Raw genomic sequence first — 20788 nt, 5'->3', positions numbered from 1 at the left:
AATAAATATGTTCTCTCATTGCTTATTTTGTTAAATTTTCAATCTTTATTCGTCCCAAAGGATTTGTTTTTCTACAGATGCTCAGTGTACATTGTATTTCTAATGAAATAAAATAAGTAGAATATAATAAATAAATCTTTCTGAAGGTACCACATGTGAAAGGTTTCGAGGCCTACAATTACTAATCAACAATTCAACAATGGATTATCATCACGAGCCATACGTCATGAAAGATTCAAGCACTCATTTGCCAGAAAGATTAGCCGTCACAGGAAAGGATATAAAAGTTCAGTTTACTGTCTGTCAATGACAACTTCCTGACAGTAACTCTGCTCGTCCTGTCAGTAAGCCCCACTGATGCGCCTGTCTGCACAGGATAAAACAAATGCTGGTAAGTTGCAAATGCTGTTTTACCTCAAGGGCTGCTGGTTGCTTGAGAGCTGTATGTATCCGAGGAGTTCAGATTGATGCGAATTGCCACCAGTCAGCCTGATTGGTGTAAACAAGAACTCTGACATCAATATGGGAGCAAATGAAGCCTGCACACTTTATTCATTCATTCAGTCAGTCAGTCAGTGTCATGTGCGACTCTACACTCATGTTATAAACAACAACAAGCAAGCAATACTCAGTCATTTTCAAAACTTAAGCGTTGGAATGTTTGTGTATTATAGACCATTTGTGTGAGGCAGCCCAGTGCACAAAAACAACAACATTTGACTAAATAATAACAGCAGCAGCTCCGGAAACGTTTTAGCAAAGGTGACTGCAAGAAAATAGAAGACAGCAAAGTAAAAACAGAACATTTCACAAAACACATTTAGAAAACAGAAAGCGATGACATCACACAAGAGGAGAGTAGTTTGTAGGCTACATACTTTGTTTGCTGCTATTGTTTTATTTTTTACACTTACTGCATGGCTCTATGGATGGCACTGTCGGTCCATTGGTCACTCTGTTCCAGGCTGAAATATCTCAAACAAATATTGGATGGGTTTTTACAGACATTCATGTTCCCCAGAGGATGAATCCTACTGACTTTGGCGATCCTCATCTTTTGTCATTTAGCTAAAAGCCTCACAGATAGCGATAGCACTTGTTAGACATTCTGTCTTTTGCTCTGTGAAATGCAACTTTCAGTTTTTTGGGAAAATGTTGTTTTGTTACACCATGTTTACAGTGCTGCAGACGCAGCGGAATACCAGGCCACAGGGGATGCAGTCATGTCTATTTGAAGTGAACTCAGCAGCGTAACCTAGAACATGCTGAGTAACACCATGACTGGGGTTCCTTGTTGCGGCCAGCACGTCCCACTGTCTGAGACGGTAATGTGAGAGGACGAACAAAATACCCTTGAGAGGGCTGGACACACACACACACGCACACACAACACACACATAAACAACAATTACGCCTCTTCACATTCGGGTATGATTATTGGATACATTTCTTTCAGCTTTGAGAAACTCAACTCTTGGACTCTGTGAATGTGTGTCTGTCCGTGCTGCCATTGTGTTCCTCCGTACTTGTGAGTGGGAGCAACTCATTGGTTTGGTGTACGTTACCCTCTGTCGTTAAACTCTGACCCAAGCTCACAATTATCCCCATGCATATTTCATAGAAGCCCGATGACAAGAGTGCACGTATCCGTTACTGACCTGACTGCTACAGCCTCGCCTGCTCTGGCCACAGGAGAAAGATTACGTTGGAGAGGGAGGAAGAGTCGACGGAAAGGAGAAGGAGGACGATGATGAAGGGTGTGACACAATGACAGGATTAAGTGGTAACTGAAGAGAAGAGAAGAGAAGAGGAGGAGGAGGAGGAGGAAAGAGGTAGAATCACAAGAGAAGAGGTGACAAGCTGCAGAAACCTGTGCCATGTGAAGATGATGGATTCCCGGTAACAGATGACATATCTTTGGATTAAAGATGCTCCAGAGCAAGCGGGCGTCTTCGGTGTCTAGTCACTGACGGTGCGTCTGTGATGCATTTCCTTTCCCCACTAAGGTATAAAGCTGGTTTAATAAAAAAGTGTGGAGGAGACACACTCGGATGAATAATCCCACGTATACAAATGAAGCTGAAATCTGTACGGCTGACATTCAGGTGAGAGCGCTTGAAGTTTAGAGTGCACTGATGTGGTGAGATGTGAGGATGTGGTAGAGAGTGTAGTGAATTGAACAAACAATGTATGCGATCACAGATGTCCTTTGCTGCAGATAATAATCGATGGAGGACTAGAGCTTTAGTGACATAACTCTTTATTCTCACGAGAGTACTTTTTGTGGCCTTGTTTTGTATTTCCTCATGAATTTCTTATTTCTTTTTTTTTCTTTTTATTAGTATTGTTCTCAGAGCAAGCTTGTCATTTGAATGTTATCTAAGTCTTTTGGGAAATCATTTTAACTCTGACTCATAATTTAACAAAGTTTAATTGCCAAGATCCAATCTGACATTTGCTTAAAAAGATGTAATTTACGAAACTTATTTTTTGAGCATTGATATATATTAAAATGCACTTTTAAAAAGCCCTATGGGACTTATTTTATATTATGTGAGCATATCAGCACTCAATATCTTAACATTACTCACAGAAACATTATCCCAAGCTCATGATTTGTTGTTGCTTTTGTTTCTTTCGCAGGACTCAGCTGAGGTTTCAGGGTTTCCTTCCCCGTCCGTGTCCCTCCACTCAGCTCAGCCATGTCTGATAGCGAGTAGGTCTTATCCAGACCAGTACACACATGCTGCTAACTGCTGGACCCCACAAGCTATACACTGTCACGCCAAAGAACATGAACCCTAACTTTGAACAGACTTTGCATTTCATGGCAGCTACCAGTATGGATTCGCAGGTCAAAGCAGGCAGCACCAGCGCTTCTGATGCAGTTGTTGCGTCACTCTATCCGTCCCTCGAGCACTGGACATCAACATCTTTTCAAAGTCCAACCAGTCATGAAGTATTGAGTGTATCGTCTCTGGTCCCTTCCACAGTCATCACACTCATGCCTCACTATAAACCCTCAGCGAATGAAAACTTATACCAAGAGCCTCCATCTTGTTATAAAGTAACCCCAGAGCCTCAACTTTCAGGAACTTCCTCTTCTCCCTTTGGTTCCTCAGAACCTCAAGATCAAAAAACCCTGCCTTCACCACTTCCCTGTGCTGATAATCCCCAGGTAGTACAGCAGGGGAAACCATCAGATGGAGGCCCACTGGAGGAGGGATCGGTAGTTCTCATGATACCCAAATCTGAGGAAGAACAAGGTAATAATTCAAGGTTTTGGCCCAATGCTTTAACCCAACACAGTCTTATCCCACTGAACCCAAACACGATTAAAACGTGTATATATGAGTGAGCCACTACACGGACAACGAAACATTACACTCACATGTGATAGTTGACAGTTTCATTAAAAAAACATGGGCATTAATCTGCTGCTAGAACAGCTCCCACTAATCAGGGAGGGCTTTCCATTAGATGTTGGAACCTGCTATCTTCACTACATGGCCTAAAGTACGTGGAAACATTTTGGTTTTGTCCCTTATTAAAATTATTCCAAGGCATTTCTTTATGGGGCAGACTGGAGCTAGAACTTTGGTGATCCTCTAACTTTTAGTGCCACTTATATGGATGGAATAAAATTGCAGAACCTTTGAGGATTTAAATTTTGATGTGGTGTCATAATTCAACCCAATGTTAACCTTAATCTTGATGTGGCAGACTGATTAACGAGATCATTTAAAACCGGCACTTCATGTCAAAGAGGTTGCCGAACCTAGACTTTCAGTCTAATCATTGTTACATCAAAATAATAATCTTATACATATCTGTAACTCTATATCTACTGCTGGCACCTTTAATACAGGTTTGTGCAATTCAAGGTGTTTCACAGAAAACACAGAGGTCACTTTGTCGCATCTGAAATGAACAATAAACACACACTGATGGTCTGCACAGACTAGCCCGTACAATCTGGCTACTCTTGTCTTTTTAAGTGATGACATAAGGTGCGTTATCTTTTATAGTCACAATAATAAACAGCAAAGATTTGGCTCAAGATTGCACCGTCTACTGAGCCCTGCCAGTTCTTCGAATGTATTGGAGACGCTCCTACTTCATCTCCTGTCACGATCCTACTGATACAGAGTCCCCGGCTTCATATTGCACTCCGTGTATCTTACCAGCATTTTCACTTCAAGATAAATCATTGCTACTGTCCACCGTGTACTGCTCTCTCACTTCTGGAATTGTCTGCAATTTCTTGATGTAAGCTGTTTTTCAGCCTCCCCGTAGAAAGCAGCCTTGACCCATTGTTTCCACAAAATAACAGAGCCGTCCATATGTTCCTGACTCCTGTTCCCCTTTCTAAAGTGGTTTCTTATCAGCTCTTGGACAAGATAGATACAATAACATTTCTCAAGAGTTTCACCAAAACACAGAGTGCTGAGGAAGCTGTTTTATAGCCTCAGTAATAACACCATAATGTGACAGAGAGCTGGTGTGCAATCTATTTTATTACTATTCAACCTCAATGGCCTTTGATATTATTGATCACGGTATTTTTTTAAAGGACTCACGGCAGTGGATTCCTTGCACCACCATTGGGTTGAAAAAAAAGAAAAGATGATCAACATGTGTCATTTTGTCATCCTTTCCCAGGGGGCTATTCTACGACCTATGGTATTAAATATCATATGTCATTTAATTGTGCTAATAACCAATACCATGTCCGCTATGTTGACAGTTAGCTCTATTTAATGATAGCTAATGATCTAGGCCGGTAGCTTTTGGCAAGGTTGTGGATAGATGCCACACCATTGTCTTGCAATTTTGCTTTTAAAATGGAAATTAGCACCACTTAGCAAACCAAAGTAGCCTACCATGCAGCATGTTAAACAGTTCTTAGTGTCTTCTTTTCCCTTCAAACTCTGCCCTAATCCGATCTGTTTATTGCTTCATGATTTAGAGAGAAATATAAAGAATTAAAGGCTTTCGTCTTATTGTCATTCATTTGTTTTAACCAATCCACTGTGTCGGCTTCAGGCGCAAAGTGGAGGATAAACCCAGCTTATCAGTCTGTCACACATTTCTCTTTAGTTTGGTACACGTTGTTATATATTCAAAGTATACAATATGTCACAGCATCAAATATAACTTATACAGGGAAAAGATCGCTTAGGTGAAGAAGCATAAATTACTTTCCAGAGTTCACGATTGACTCACCTTAATATTTACCACTACATCACTGTCAGTCCTCCTGCCGCTGCAGAATGCTGCCATGAGGCTTTTATCAGAGAACTAGTGAGAGGTTGCACATTACACCAGCGCTCGTCCGCCTCAGGTGGCTGTCAGTCAAGCATAAAGTTGATTCCAACATATTTTTAACCTACAAGGCATTGAATGCAGCTCATGCTTTACCTCAAATTATGGATGGGATGTGTCCTCAGTTCACTCGGGCCTTTTGAACAAGCTTTCTAACAAAGACCCTCCGGCAGCTCGCCTCTAAATGCTACACTGACCAGCTCAGTCTCTTGTTTTGGGAAATGACTTCCATCACACCTTCTCTGTCGGGCATTCTCCTCCACCGTGTTGAATACATTTTGTGATGTGTGTATATACAGTATATATATATATATATATATATATATATATATGCTGGATGCCAGGGCAATGCCATCTAGAGAAACTGTATCATTAGATAATTGATTTTGGAGGTGTTCCGGGCCTAGTAGAATAACTTCAATTTTGTCTGAGTTTAACATCAACTTAGAATCAAAAAACACAGGACATGATGTTTGTCTGTCCTTTGTGCCAAGGTGGTGAGCACTTCCAGGAAATTAACCTTGTTTTGAGCGGTTGACGATCAACTTAGGACATGCTTGAAAGTTTAGTGAGCTGGTGGGTTTCGTCTGGCTTGATCGATAGATATAATTGAGTATCATCGGCATAACAATGAAAGTTGTGAAAGAGTGTCATTAAAAGAAGTTCATGCAGTCATTTATACTGAGGTCTATGTGACTCTCTGTCAGCCTGGCTACAGTGAAGAGAAACTGGGTTCTTATTTTTCTCTATTTATGATGAGCAATAAGCTGCTCTGGCATTACGGAGGGCCTGCTTATCTTATTACTTTAGTTGATTTCTTGCAATGCAGCCTGATTTAGTAAATCTTTTTTTGAATATATATATGGTTTAAAGATGTATTTATTTGTTTATTTATTTATTTTTAGACTCAGTGCCTCAAGCCTGCTCCTCCCGTGAGCTGCTGCAGATTGTGAGCTTCCTTATCATCATCAAGCTGGTCATCGCCTCTGCTCTCTTAGGTAACCCACTCTACCTCATTTTAAATGAAATACGGAGAGAATCTAGCTTAATGGGTTTTATACATTCAATATGCCAGCCAATATGTCCTCTCTCAAACATCTCTCAACACAATTCAAATGATTCATCAGGAAAACTGAGAAGTTCAAATTGACGTCCTTATTTATACAGTCGGTGGTCATTTTGAGAACCTGTATTGGGTGTTTTGATCATTTCTATTCTGTGACGATTTTGTATTTTAATTATTTACTGTTCAAGTAAACTTAATGTGTCATGACACTTTTTTCCTTCTCTCTTGAAAACAGTCAAGTTCCTGGTATTCCCCTCTGAGTTTGGTGAATCTTCTCCTCTCTGTGGCGTGAAGGGAAACTGCAGTGTCCCAACTCAGTCGCCTTTTCTGTCTAAGAATCCAGTGAACCAGACAGACAACATCACTGCAGGTAAAAAATGTATATATTTTTTGTAAGTACACTGATTAAGGGCTGCGGGGGATTCTCTGCTTATCTGTCTTGGACAGAAGATTATTGCACAATACATCCATCTGCTGTCTGGCAGATATGGCCATAAGCCATATCATGGAAAGGGCTTTACTGCAATACCACCATAATCATTCGCTATATTAAACGGCTAGTATACTTTTACTGAATTCAACTGTCTTTGTGGACTGATATAAAGCTAATTCTTACACGCGTTATTGCATGTGTCCGATTTTCATTTGCATACATCCCTTCTTGTTCATCTCACACCCAGAATGCCCAGTTCTGCTCAGTGATGGCCGGCGTATTGTTGGGGGGACGTTGGCAGCCAAGGAGAAGTGGGTCTGGCAGGTCAGCATGCACTGGAGAGGGAAGCACGTCTGTGGAGGTGCCATCATCTCCCCTCGCTGGGTCATCACTGCAGCTCACTGCTTTGTTGAGTAAGAGGTGGACATGGGGGAGTGGAAGTAAGAAAGACGGGGAAGCGCAACCAGGCAGTACACCCTGTCTGCATGTTGACAGTCCTCAGTAGGGGAGGGCTGTACTCCAAATTCGTTAAATGCAAGTTAATCCCATGTTTTTATCTAAGTCAAGAGCAGGAACAAGAATAAGGGAGAGCAAATCAATTCCCCTCATCAGTGCATTTCGCCCATTTTGCACCCAGAACAATAGATTTGAATGAAAATCACAGTTCTGTCTGCAGGGCCTCTCTACTACCCTTGAACAAGTATTTCGGGTTTTGTGCAATCAATCATTTTGAGCATCACTTCATACTAAACGCAGCTCATTAAATTGAAGTGCTGAAGGAAAAATAAATCATTGTTGACCAGATTTGAGTGCAGTTTGGGTGTGAGAAGCAGATAGATAAAGTAATTGCATTTTAAGGGTTTTTAGTGTAATTTCCTGCTTAAAACTATCAACACTATAAACGCTCAGTTTTTGAAACCTCTTATCGACACCTCAAAATACAATGTACTTTTTCCAATGTAATAAAATAGAACTTTTAAAGCGGATGTTCTGCCAGCATTGGCTGGCAGAACCTACGATTACATATAGTGTTTTGGACTCAACACCAGGACGAGAGAGGTGTGTGTGCGTTTGTGTTTGTTTAGTGTTACGTTTAGTGTTGTATCAAGTGCTTGTTTCCACTTGATAATCAGCAGTATATATATCAAGATCAGACATCATCAGAAGAAAAACAGCATGACCATACCTTATAGCTACACAATCCCTCACAGTAGAAAGACAGACATTGATCATTGCATGTTGATCCACTTAACTTGAGCTCAGACTACAAACATCTGTGTCTCACTGCTGTTCCTGCAGGAACAACATGCTTGCAGCGGCTGACTGGTTGGCGGTGGTGGACACGGTCAGCATCGCAGACAACTCTCTGGGGAAACGCTACAGAGCACTGCAGGTCCTCTACCACCCTCGCTTCAACAGATACAACAACGACTATGACGTGGGCCTGCTGCGCACCATCACTGACATGGACATGACAGGTTAGAGGTGGTGGTTCCATCTGTCGGCAGAGCCCGGCAAAAAACACATCATGTGTCATGTTACACTGCTTTAATACTGGAGGGTTATTTGCCTTTACATGGATAGAAACACATTCCAAAATAGGCCTCGCTGGCAAGAAGTGTTTAAAGTTAAATGATAAGGACTTGATTTTATGTTTTGAGAACAAAAGGCAGTTAGGAGCTATTGAAGAATGTGCTAATAATGACTACCCTAAAATAGCTGATATACTGCTAGAATCCATAATTCTGTAATAAAAAGTAATAATAATATTAATAATAATAATAACCTTTATTTTTTATAGCAATTTTCGAAAAACAATGTTTACCATTTGCAATAATGTATTGGTACCAAACCTTTTTTAAAAGAAAAACAACTTCCTAAGGCTAACTAGCTAACTACTTTTTTTAATCTAGCTAAATTAATGTTACATAAAAAATATGATACGCCTGTCTTCGAAGAAATGAACTACTCATGGCACGGTTTGCTCATTGTTTCCACCATCTGTTTTTACCCACCATGGACTGGCTGGGCCTGAATATTTGAACATGCTGGTGGTGTAACATATCCTTACGTCACTGTATTTGCCATCAATCTAGTATCCCCAAATAAAATATTTAATTTCATAGACATTTGACACATCATTGATTATCTACATATTCAAATTCTTCAACCTTGATGTAAACAAAATTACACATTTAAACTGCACAAACAATGTTTAAACCAATAAGCAAGAATATATACAGTATATATATATATATACTGTATAAAAAATATTAATTTGGTTAAATACAGCTTACCTGTGTTGATTATTAATTTCTTTGCAACATTTCTGTTTTAAGACATGTAAACCTACAGTATAAACAGTCCAACAAGCAACTTATATATTTGTACAGCACTAACAAGCCAAGTTAAAACCACCTCACAAAGTAGAATACAAAAGACAAAGTCAGCTAAAGCTTGTAAAGAGTGGAGTGGAGTGAGTGTGGAGAGGAACTTGACAACTTTCCAAAAATGGCGCCGTAAGAGAAGCACTAGTGTTAAGTTTTAGGTTATTTATTTAGGTTTTATGCTACTTAATAGGATCAGTTGTTATGTTACTTATTAGTTCAGCAGTTCTGTGTAGTTTTTGTATTTCATAGTAAAGGATCTCAGCCCTCATCAGCGTTCACGACAACCACAAGCAACAATGCAACCCAACCCCTGTGTAATATGCAACTTTTATTGTTGTTTTGATGGATGTTTGTATTGCTTCTATTTTGCTGTTATTTGTATTGTATGTATTGTATGTTTTTTTATATTTACACTTTATTTTCTTTCTTTGGTGGAGTGTCCCAGTGAAAGCATTTCACATGATTTTACTTGTATAACAGGAGAGACAATAAACAAGTTGAATCTTGCAACTGAGTATAAAATATGTGGTCTCATGACTGTCCTGTGATAACCTTTATGTCTTTATTGCTTTGCTTATCAATCTAAGATTATGTTACAATCTGATTACTGTGTGCTGTTTGTAGGTGGGGCACGACCGGTCTGTTTACCCAGTCCAAGCGAGTCCTTTCCTCCTGGAGCGGCCTGTTGGATCACAGGCTGGGGATTTATCCATGAAGGAGGTGTGTTACACTGACTCAAACCCTCTGATTGTACTTTTTTTTTGGGGTTACCTTTTCACTGTAATAATATACTCCTATCATCAAATTAGGAGCGTAAATGCAAGTCCTCAACTGACAAACAGTTTGGGGATCTAAAAATTATTTGACTCCACCAGCCACCTTTAAAAGTTTTATCATCACATCATCCCACTGATTATTGTCGTTGCTTCTACTCCAAGAAGCTGTAAACAATAACTGTACAGCAAAAATCAGGAGCCACATTCAACTAAATTTAAATCAGTAAAGGGAACAAAAAAGACACTGTGTTTCAATTCAAGAATATATAGTTTAAATACAATTTCCTTCTGGCATATTAGAAGTTCTGATGCAAAGATACGTGAGAAGAAACATTTAAATGATTACACCAATTGAAAAGCAGACTTGTAATTTGCTCCAGGCAGCTACAAGGCCTGAAGCAGCTGCTTCATTTATGGTCGTGCTTTTAGGCTTGTTGGCTGCAGTCCGTCTGAACGATTTTACACAAATAAAAAGTAATTTCCCTAACCTCACTTTGACTTATCCACTCGCATAACAATTACTGTCTTTCTTTCCTCCTTTCTCTTCCTGCTGCCGCTCTGTCAGGCTTTGTGTCAGATGAGCTAAGGCAGGCTCAGGTCAAGGTAATAGCTCAACCCGTCTGCTCCCACCCGAGCGTCTACGGCATGTACCTAACTCCTCGGATGATTTGTGCTGGCACCATGGACGGAGGCGTGGACTCCTGCCAGGTATTCACCCAGTGATATAAAATCTCCTTATAAACCTACCTGATACCGGTTTAGGAGGAACGTCCTTTTAACTTTACAATAGATTGCCAAAGCAAATCTTGCATCATGTCTGTCACCATTAAAGGGATCGTTCACCTGAAAATAAAAAAATACATATTTGTCCTCTAACCCGCAATGCTGATTAGTAATCTAGTTTTGGTGTGAGTTTCCTAGTTTTGGAGATATCGGCCGTAGAGATACCTTCTCTCCGATATAATGGAACTAGATGGCACTCGACTTGTTGGGCCTAAAGACAAAAAAAATACGTTTGAAAAACTCAAAAGCAATGTCTCTTTCTAGAAATCATGACCCGATTACTCAAGATAACCCACAAAATTTGTTGTGAATAATTTCATGCAGGATCTACTTTCTTTCGACTGAACTGTACTTACCAACCGTATAACCGCATAGTAGGAAGCGTGCATCAACTCAATGAGGAGGTTCATCCTCGCGACAGTGCGAGGTGTTAACATACATGGCATCCTCCTTAGCTCAGTGGTGCTAGATGAGGTAAAGATGCACGCTTCCCTATTTGCGGTGATACGGTTGGCAGGTGTAGTTCCATGCATGAGACTCACAACAAGGTCTGCGGCTTATCTTGAGTAAACAGGTCATGATTTCTGGAAAGAGACATTGCTGTTGAGTTTTTCCAATTTGTTTTTTTGGGCACAAGCCGAGTGCCATGTAGTCCAATTATAATCGAGGGAAGGCAGACATCTCTGCAACTAAAACCTCCTAAACTAGGCAACTCACACCAAAACAATCTAGAATATTAAATAGCACTACAGGTAAGAGGACGTATGTGTATTTTTAATTGTGGGGGGATCTGTCCCTTAAGGGTGAAAACATTATTTAAAACATGTTGTATGATGTTTGGTAAATGAGTGGGCCTTGTTTTAAGGGAGACAGTGGTGGACCCCTGGTGTGTGAGACAGCCAGTGGGGACTGGAGGCTGGCCGGGGTGGTGAGCTGGGGGGAGGGCTGTGGACGGCCCAATAAACCAGGCGTCTACAGCAGAGTGACCCAACTGATCACCTGGGTTAAAGGACACATGGAGGTAATGTATAAAGGGATCCCCCTCTCTGTCTTTCACTATATGAAAGTGTCATGATCACATTAAGTCAAGCTTTGTTCAGTGATTACATAGTTTAGTTTATCTGTCAAGTAAATTGCATTGTTTGTGTCCTGCTCTTACATTTTTAAATGGAAATCATATCAGCCAGTGCCCAAAATGTATTGTTTTTATTTTTAATCAAATATTATTATTATTATTTTATTCTAACATTATATTATTAACGCCATATAATATTATATTATGTGCACCTCCTTCACAATATCCAATGTTCAACCCAGGTTAAATTTTAAACGGGTTGCACAAGTGTTGTTGAAATCAATAAACAGAAAGGACAGTAAATACACATATTGGCTCAGACACGCTGGGTGTCAGCAATGGATTAATGGTTATACAGACGGTGGGCTGTAACTTTGTATGCCTTGCTGAATTTATTTTATTGGCAGAGGGTACACAATACATTTATAAATACACTTCCTTTATGGACATATACAACTATATTTCAGGCCAAGCTGTCATTTTCACTTTTCTATTTTTGCTGCAGGACAAACCAGAGGAATTGGAGACGACAACGGCCGTTACCGACACCTCACAAGAACCTGACACTTATAACTGAAGGCAATTGACAATAAATAATCAAATTCCCTGTATCTGCTTATTTTTTATGAAATAAAGAAACAACTAATATTGAGTATATTGTTATGGCAATGGGCTAAAAACAAAAGTACATGTCTTTGTCACAATTTTCCAAAAATAATTAACAAATATTAGAGATGTCATGTGTTTAAAAAAGATTCTAAAAACAATCAGTTTCAGTTATCAACTCTCAAATATAGATCAAATATCTAGGCTTCCTGATAAAATGTCAACAGTCACGTAGGCCACTGCTGCAGTAGGACGCTACTATAGTGCACGTGGTGTGAACGTGCGTGCGTTTATGAGCACGCACTGGTGATGCTCGTGCACTACAACAGACCTTCAGTAATCCCAATAGCCAAATCCCAATGTCCCCCCTAAACCCTCAAGGACTTAATTGACCTCACCTGGTAAGTGGTTGAGTGTGAGAGACTGTGAGGGCTTGAAATGGTGTAAATAGGAATGGGACAGCAAAATAATATGTACAATTGTAGGTATTTATTTGATACTTTGTACTCCCTGATTTGAAAGTATTCCAGGCTCTTTCCTCACAGGTTGAGAGGTTACTCTTTTTTGTCAAAACAGCTTCAATGACAAAATCAAATATTTGATGAATAAATAAATGAATATCCTCTGATTTCAAGTTTGTATTTTGTTCCATCTTTAACCCTTAATGTTTCTGAGTAAATTGAATATGACAGACTGTGGCTGAACACAAGTGTGCCATCCTCTTTGTTTACCTTTTCTTACGTCTCCATGCGTCCACTGGTTACCCCGTGTTTAACGTCACATTGCAATGATTTGTGGGTAATTCCCTAAGGCAAAGTCTGCATCCAATGCTGATTTACGGAAAGGGTTCATAAAGGGCTCAAAATGATTGCCTAAACAGACAGACCTAAACCCTCACGGACTTTGCGGGAGCGCGCCTTAAAATCCGTAAGGGTGGAGATTGGGATTGGGCCAAAGGTAATGCCTCCGTGACTTTGCTGTAACCGTTTTAAGTGTGAAGAGCACTTCTCTCCTCGCGCAACAACTGTCATAGCACGGAGCTTCCGCGTCCAGCGTGAACCGTCCAAACGAATCTGAACTGTGACTTTTCTTGGGGGGGGAAACAATTACAGACACTAGACATTTGTCCCAGTTGAGATAAAACAAAAGATATAGTCAGGCAATTACTATAGCGAACAAGAATGTGCTCGGTGATTCGCAGGGTGAAGCCGGTCCAGCTGGCTCAGGCTGTCACGCTTCGTCTCCGAGCAAACACCGAGGGCTCGGCCGACAACAGACGCTTCCGTCCGGGCATAAGTGCTGGCATTGTCCCGCTACGAGCGACCAGCAGATCGTACTGCTCCAGGATGGCGCTGACCGAAGGACTGCTCTTCAGACAAGTCTGTGCACATTAACGTCGTTTTGCTGCCGTTGACATTAATGTTTTATATGACGTTAGGAAGTGAGCTACGCGGAGTTAGCTAAATGTTAGCTCAACGTTCACAAGGCTACTTGTAGTGTTGTGGCTGTAACATTGTGGCACTACTTGTGTTGTGGCTGTAACATTGTGGCACTACTTGTGTTGTGGCTGTAACATTGTGGCACTACTTGTGTTGTGGCTGTAACATTATGGCACTGCACTGGGCATGGAGGTGTGCGTCTTGTCCAGTCTGATACAGCGTTAAAGCAGATGACAGCTATTTTTGAGTTGTTTTATTTTTGCCTTTGGATGCAGCAGTTGGAAAAAGCAATCTCAACTCTGGGTCCACTTACTCGTTTTTTTCCCTACAACAAGCGAGTAAGAGGACCTTGAGTTGAGACTTGTCAAATAGGTATTTTTGTGTAAATACAGGTTTCCTCTAAAGAGTTATTGAACATGTAGCATATCCTTCGGCTATAAACACTTAATCTACTTTTATCACTAACACTCTAAACTTTACAACTGGAAAACACCCATCTTTGACAACAAGTAGTTCCACTTCATAAAATCTTATCCTTCCTCTCTTTCGCTATCTCACACACATACAAACGCACACTATCAGAGGACGACGGGGAGTACGTGCACCACCCATCCTTTGTAATTTACTGCTGTGTCACTCCTTTGCCCACACCTTGTTTTTTCCCACCCAGCTGTTTGAGTTGGAGACCAGCACCTACACCTACCTGCTTGCAGACACAGAGACTAAGGAGGCAATCCTCATCGATCCTGTACTGGAGACTATTGACAGGGACCTGAAGCTCATACATGAACTGGGGCTCAATCTAAAAGTGGCAGGTATATTGATTAACTTCCTGTGGTTGTATTTAGCGTTATTGTATCGCCCCATGAAGTCAACCAACTTTTAAATATCAGTGTCCCATCTTCGTCAAACCTCACTTTTCCCAAGACTATGAACTCAGTGAAGTCAGGCTCAGAGACAATTGTACTGTGTAGGTTGTGGGTTACTCATGTCAATAGACTTCTAATGCTGGGTAATATGGCTGGATTCATTATCACAATATTAATAATAACATTTTCTAACATAACACAATATGGAAAATGTATGCAAGATTACAGGTGTTCAATGCAATGGCCTGCATGTCATCACAAAACATTCTATACTTGACATTATTGATTTGTTGCCATGCCCTGTGGGAAAACATATTATGTTCTTTGTCTGATAGTAAACACCCACTGCCATGCGGACCACATCACAAGCACTGGGCTGATGAAGAAGAGATTGGTTGGTCTGAGGAGCGCAATCTCCAAATTCAGCGGTGCCTCTGCAGACATCCACCTGTCAGAGGGAGACAAGATCACCTTTGGAAGACATGTAAGAAGAACATACAACTATGGAGCAGCCGTCTAGTTGTCGGGCCATGCTACGCTGTGATTGGTCAGTCTGCTCTGGAGGGGCAGGACTTGGCGACGGGTCAGTTGCTTGATGAAGTAATTATTACATGCCTTGGGTTGATCTCTGTCTCTTGTCCCCCTGTAGTATCTGACGGTGAGAGAGACCCCGGGACACACTGATGGGTGTGTGGCGCTGGTGTCGGGGGATCAGAGCATGGCCTTTACTGGAGACGCTCTGCTCATCCGAGGCTGTGGCAGGACAGACTTCCAGCAGGGTAGACACACACTTCTACTTTGTCCTTATAATCTATCAAATGGCCCAAAGAGAAAGCATTTATTTTTGTAATGCTGCTTGAGGAACACAAGAGGGCAGTATTGTGTCTGTTTTCTTTTGGAGTTGGTGTAACCTTAAAAATAAAATGCTGTCTCTCTAATTCAGGCTCCCCTGAGAAGCTCTATGAGTCAATCCATCAGAAGATCTTCACTCTGCCGGACCAGTGCCTCGTCTACCCAGCACATGACTACTTAGGTTGGCTCAATGAAAACCCACACGCTGAATGTTTACCTAACGTCTGATGGAGTCACTGTTGTAAAAACTGGTTGTGCAAATAGACAGATGTTAAGCACCAGCATAGTGTTGAAAAGCCGTTGCCCGTATATTCCAACCAACACTGATGTGATGCACATGTTGTTACAAGAGTGTTTGTACAAATGTACAAAGTGCATACAGGTCAAGCTTTTCAGACATACCTCTCATAATACAAGCAATACAGTGTAAAAATACTCTGTTAGTATTAGCAACAAAGTACTTCAACTAAAAGTACGTATTATGCAGAATGGCCCATTTCAATATAATATATATTATTTGATTGAAAGTATTATTTATCACTTTATATATATATATATATATATATATATATATATATATATATATATATATATATATATATAAAAAGTAACTAGTAGCTAAAACCATCAGAGAAATTTGGTGGATAAAGTAGCATTACATTTAAATACTCAAGTAACGTAGAAGTACCTTAAAATTGTACTCAAGTATACTGTAGTACTTGAGTACATACACTTCGTAACTTTCTACCACATCCGTTTTATTTTGTTGCTACTTTGATACTAAATAGATCAGAAAAATGACATTCTTCAGTCTGTCAAATATCCGTCAGAAATTATATTTGATGCACACTGATTTGTTTTAGCTGATACAAATTGATATACTGTATCAGTCTGATACAGTATATATATACTCTGATACTATCGGAGTATATCTGTAGTATGAAGTATTTACAGTGTATCACATTCTATCACATCTGCCAGCACCATGTGATTTTACTGCATTTACTAAATGCTTTCTTCTCTTTGTTTTAATGATCAGTGAGATTCAGCATCTGGCAAACATTTAGATGACATATCGGGCTGCATCTGTCTTTGTGTTTCAGGTCAGACTGCATCGACGGTCGGTGAGGAGCGCAAGTTTAACCCGCGCTTGACCAAGAGCCTGGAAGAGTTTGTGAAAATCATGAATAACCTGAATCTTCCCAAGCCTAAAAAAATAGGTATCAAAAAGTATTACACTCATGCTCTGTTGGTAACAAAACTAATTCTCTCAATGCACAGACTCACACATAAATAGTTGAAATATTTTGCTTACTTTCAATTCTGAAATATGTTTTCTTTTCTTCCTACTCTGCAGATACTTCAGTGCCTGCTAATTTGGTTTGCGGAGTCCACGAAGTCTGAATGTCCCGCTAACGGGAGGATTTTAATTTTATTCTTAAAGATCATTTTTCACCTTTTCATTGATTTTCACCTTTATTTGACGGATGACAGTGTAGAGATGGGAATGACATGCAAGATTTCAATCAAGTCAATTACATATAGAATCAGAATCATTAATACTCGCCAAGTATGTGCACATAGCAAACATATATCCAAGTTTGTATATCGGCAGAATTAACCAAAAACTGCTTGCCATAAAGTGCTTTTCTGTGTATTTATGTAAATGCAAAGATGTATATTTTCATAGCTGTCTATTTGGAGCGCATCTAATGACATCATCGTGATAATGCTTCACATTAAAATACAATCATCTCTATTTAAACTATATTAGAAATGAGATCTGAATATCTGTACATGAGGGAAAAATATTGTAAAAAAATGTATTTTGATTACATTGAAATGTGAACTTGCGACTCTATTCAACTGTTATTATGATTTGAGAGGGGGGGGGGGGATTTACGAGAAGGAAAAGCTCAGATGGGAATGTTCCATTCAAGGTTTGGTATTCATGAATGCTTAACTGGGACTATTGAGTTCTACCAAATGGCCTTTCCAGTGACTCCGGACCCCGTTAGCCAAGGCCTCTCTCTCACACACACACACACACACACACACACACACACACACACAGACTACTGCCAACCTCTGCCTTTTGCATAGCAGGAAAATCAAACTACGCTATTTGCATTCAGAACCCCAGAGGGCCAAGTCTCAATTGGCAACATGCCATTGTTTGTGCTCTCATCTGTTCCTCTAGATCAGAGGTCTTCAACAGAGGGTCCGAGGCCCCTAGGGGGTCCGTGAAATTTTTGGTTGATTAGACAATTTAAAAAAATAAAATCATTTTTTTTTTTTTCTCTAAACATGAATCTGTCCATTATTTTAATAGTTCAGTATTGTATGAAAGATAACAGGTATCTTTATGCATGGCAGTGGCACTAATAGGCCATCACTCATTTTTCGTTTCCACATTTATGTTTAAAATTAAAACATCAATTTGAATAGCTTGTATGCATGATTATCATGCAATTGACAGACAATGTTGATATTGGCATTGGTATCAGTTGACAAGGTATGTTTATAAATGGCAGTGGCACGGCTACCCTACTCATTGTACCTTGCACATGTTTAAAATAAAAACATGAATATATGAACCTGTGTATTATTTGAATAGCTTAGTATTGAATGCACAATAAAGAGGTATACACAGTACTAGGCCCATTCAATATAAAACACAATTTTATACAATATATATAGTCGGGGGTCCCATCTCTCTATCAGTTTGGGGGTCCTTGGCCTGAAAAACATTGAAGACCCCTGCTCTAGATGTTTAATAGACGAGAGTTATTGACACGTGTATCATTCTCTCAGTAAGATATGAAGAAGAGTATCCACGCCGAGTATCAACACAGTGCAGTCTGCGTCTGGGTTTCAGGATGTTCTGCATGTGCTGCTCTCAGCCAGTAAGACAGGTTTGTTTGGGAGTGTCGGCCACAGAAACATGCTCATGTGATAGTGTGCTGTAGGATGGTGTTGAACTGATTACAAGCTTTTAAGGGCCAGGCTGAAACTGTTTACTGTTGGGCTGTTTTCGAGTGAATCTAAATGCAACTCACCAAGCGTCAAGTAACATTCAAACTAGGTTAGGTTCAAACTACATTAGTCAAAATATTTCTGCCTCTGCTGCGTAGATTATGACCATCCCCCCCCCCCCCCCCCCCCCCCGTCTCAAATGAGCACAATATTGTGGCGCTGGAGTACCGTTACACTATTTTGAATGGACCACAAACTACCATTCAAATCCTTCATAATAGAAATGGACTTGGCTGTTTACTAATAAACTGGTGCCTGGTGCCGATTTGACACGCTGGATCGCACTGATGCTGACCTTATAAGTCAGAAAAATTCCGTGTGTCCTCCATTAGTACATTCATTCAATCACAGTTTTTAGAGCAGCAGTCCCTAACCTCATGTTAACTTACATAAAAATGATCCTAATGAATTTTACCCAATGAGGTTTACTGATTTTAAATTGGGGAAAAAGAGAGCATTGGTATCAGGTATAAGGGTTGGATTGGTGTGTCTCTGTTTTTAAATAAAAAGGCCAACTTGTCCTGATACACAGTATTGGTGTGGTGTATTTAATCCGACCCTGTTCCTTTCAGCTACACTTTTTGTTCTTTCGGTGGGTCAATACATGAATATCTTTGATGTTTTTGTGGGGAAATGCCTGCAAGGTTTTAAACTCAAAAGATGCAGCAACTTTGTTATAAATAAAAGAAGATGACTTGTTTATGAATGAAAGAAAGTCGGTGGGTGTTGGCTGGTGGCAAGTTAATACTGTCAACACACACACACACACCATCTACCAGCTGTCTCTGTCAGCACTTGAGACAAACAACATGATTTAGACCGCCTCTGCCTCACCTTGTGTCCCCACCGACAGACACCTGCATTGTTTTGTCTTTTTAAAATTCAAAACAGGTTTGTGTGTGTGTGTGTGTGTGTGTGTGTGTGTGTGTGTGTGTGTGTGTGTGTGCGTGTGTGTGTGTGTGTGTGTGTGTGTGTGACCGTTGTTGCCTTCAAGCTGAAGATATGTTGCTTTATAGAGACAGTGGTTTCGATATATATAGTGTTCCTATTCTCTCGACCCGGTTTTGCTGCTGGGAAGCAGAGTTGCCAGCTGTCCTTTCACCCAGTCTGTGTCACCCATCTGCCGGCCCTCTTTCAGCCCACTTACACTGTGCCACCATGAACCTGCTGCCCATTCTCCCTCACACCGTCCACATGTCACTGGAGAGAATCTATTACACTACAAGCTCATTCAGAGAGAGCTGTAAAGAGGCCAGTCGGGGCGACGAAGCCCTCAGAGTGAAGAGCAGATTCTGCTCAACAGACCTGAAAGAAAATACTCCTATAGGGACTGAAAGTATATCTCTGTGTAGTATTGAGTCCAAAATGTTTTTTTTTTTTTGCTGACATTTGTTACATATATTCACATTGCTGTGGTACTCCATGGTACGTTTACAGTGACTGTGTAATACTTTATGGTATTTTAATCTCTACTGGGATCAATATAAGACTTGCTGGAGGGACTTACACTGTGACTCATATTATGTGTACATACCTTCAGTCATCCAGGTCACGGGATTTCTAGATTTCTAGTCGTAGTAAGTCACACTGCCTTGATGGTCATGAAATACCTAATAGTATATTTTACTTTATATTATTACTCTACTGTCCTATGGGGACTTTTGGGGAGTTTGATGTATTCTATAGTAACATTGTACAACTTTATAATACATTTTTATCATCATGATTTTTCTTTCAGGACTGACTGAGTGACTTTATAGTCTTGAATGTGTTAGCGCCGCATTAATCCTGTGTTGTTAGGGGAGAACGGGTTTAGTTGTTACACCCCTTTCTCTGTCTCCTAAAAATTACCTTCCCATACAATAAAACTGCAAGGTGAATTACGTTCCGAGGGAAACCTATTTAGTCGTGGATTACGTTTGCTTTGAGGTATCACAAAGAGAAAGGGTGTTGGTGGGTATAAAAAAACACAGACCTTACACTCAGCAGACTGCTGTTAGAGCCGATGTGAACCAAGCAGGTAACTAAACAAAGTAGCGTTTTTGTTTTTTTCAATTTACAACGTTAACCAGATGAAAATATGTTTCCCTCCAAATGTAATTGAGAGTACAGTTCAGTTGAATGGGAATTTAATTTAA

The 20788-nt window shown here is 40.2% G+C and overlaps 2 protein-coding genes across 6 annotated transcripts; both read left to right on the top strand.

Annotated features, from left to right (window-relative positions):
- Positions 1-1244: 1244 nt before the first annotated feature.
- Positions 1245-12839, top strand: LOC142965773 (transmembrane protease serine 5). 2 transcript variants are annotated; one of them, XM_076106856.1, is made up of 6 exons: positions 7129-7264; positions 8124-8302; positions 9839-9934; positions 10556-10698; positions 11639-11794; positions 12354-12839. In XM_076106856.1, the coding sequence occupies exons 1-6, from the start codon at positions 7251-7253 to the stop codon at positions 12423-12425; spliced, it is 660 nt and encodes a 219-aa protein (XP_075962971.1). In that variant the 5' UTR covers positions 7129-7250; the 3' UTR covers positions 12426-12839. The 2 variants fall into 2 exon arrangements, with proteins under 2 accessions (XP_075962970.1, XP_075962971.1); XM_076106855.1 differs by lacking the exons at positions 9839-9934; positions 10556-10698; positions 11639-11794; positions 12354-12839 and adding exons at positions 1245-3266; positions 6231-6323; positions 6627-6761 and having other exon boundaries at positions 7072-7264; positions 8124-8254.
- Positions 12840-13256: 417 nt separating this feature from the next.
- ethe1 (ETHE1 persulfide dioxygenase) lies at positions 13257-17920 on the top strand. 4 transcript variants are annotated; one of them, XM_076106800.1, is made up of 8 exons: positions 13257-13411; positions 13656-13833; positions 14564-14708; positions 15098-15246; positions 15412-15541; positions 15706-15795; positions 16718-16834; positions 16972-17920. In XM_076106800.1, exons 2-8 carry the CDS (start codon positions 13801-13803, stop codon positions 17016-17018), a joined length of 711 nt encoding a protein of 236 aa, XP_075962915.1. In that variant the 5' UTR covers positions 13257-13411; positions 13656-13800; the 3' UTR covers positions 17019-17920. The 4 variants fall into 4 exon arrangements, with proteins under 4 accessions (XP_075962915.1, XP_075962916.1, XP_075962918.1 ...); XM_076106801.1 differs by lacking the exon at positions 13656-13833; XM_076106803.1 differs by lacking the exon at positions 14564-14708.
- Positions 17921-20788: the final 2868 nt, after the last annotated feature.

The sequence above is a fragment of the Anarhichas minor genome, unplaced genomic scaffold, assembly GCF_050575085.1.
Source record: "Anarhichas minor isolate MPS153535 unplaced genomic scaffold, ASM5057508v1 ptg000035l, whole genome shotgun sequence".
In the NCBI taxonomy this organism is placed as follows: Eukaryota; Metazoa; Chordata; class Actinopteri; order Perciformes; family Anarhichadidae; genus Anarhichas; species Anarhichas minor.
Note: the sequence above shows the minus strand (reverse complement) of the source record. Positions and strands in the feature narration are given on the sequence as shown.

Coding starts and splice junctions, on each gene's coding strand:
- LOC142965773 (XM_076106855.1), top strand. CDS start 2,744: ATGCTGCTAACTGCTGGACCCCACAAGCTATACACTGTCACGCCAAAG. Junction 3,267..6,230: donor CAAATCTGAGGAAGAACAAG/GTAATAATTCAA, acceptor ATTTATTTTTAG/ACTCAGTGCCTCAAGCCTGC. Junction 6,762..7,071: donor GACAGACAACATCACTGCAG/GTAAAAAATGTA, acceptor TCTCACACCCAG/AATGCCCAGTTCTGCTCAGT.
- ethe1 (XM_076106799.1), top strand. CDS start 13,636: ATGTGCTCGGTGATTCGCAGGGTGAAGCCGGTCCAGCTGGCTCAGGCT. Junction 13,834..14,563: donor AAGGACTGCTCTTCAGACAA/GTCTGTGCACAT, acceptor TTTCCCACCCAG/CTGTTTGAGTTGGAGACCAG. Junction 16,835..16,971: donor TCCCAAGCCTAAAAAAATAG/GTATCAAAAAGT, acceptor CCTACTCTGCAG/ATACTTCAGTGCCTGCTAAT.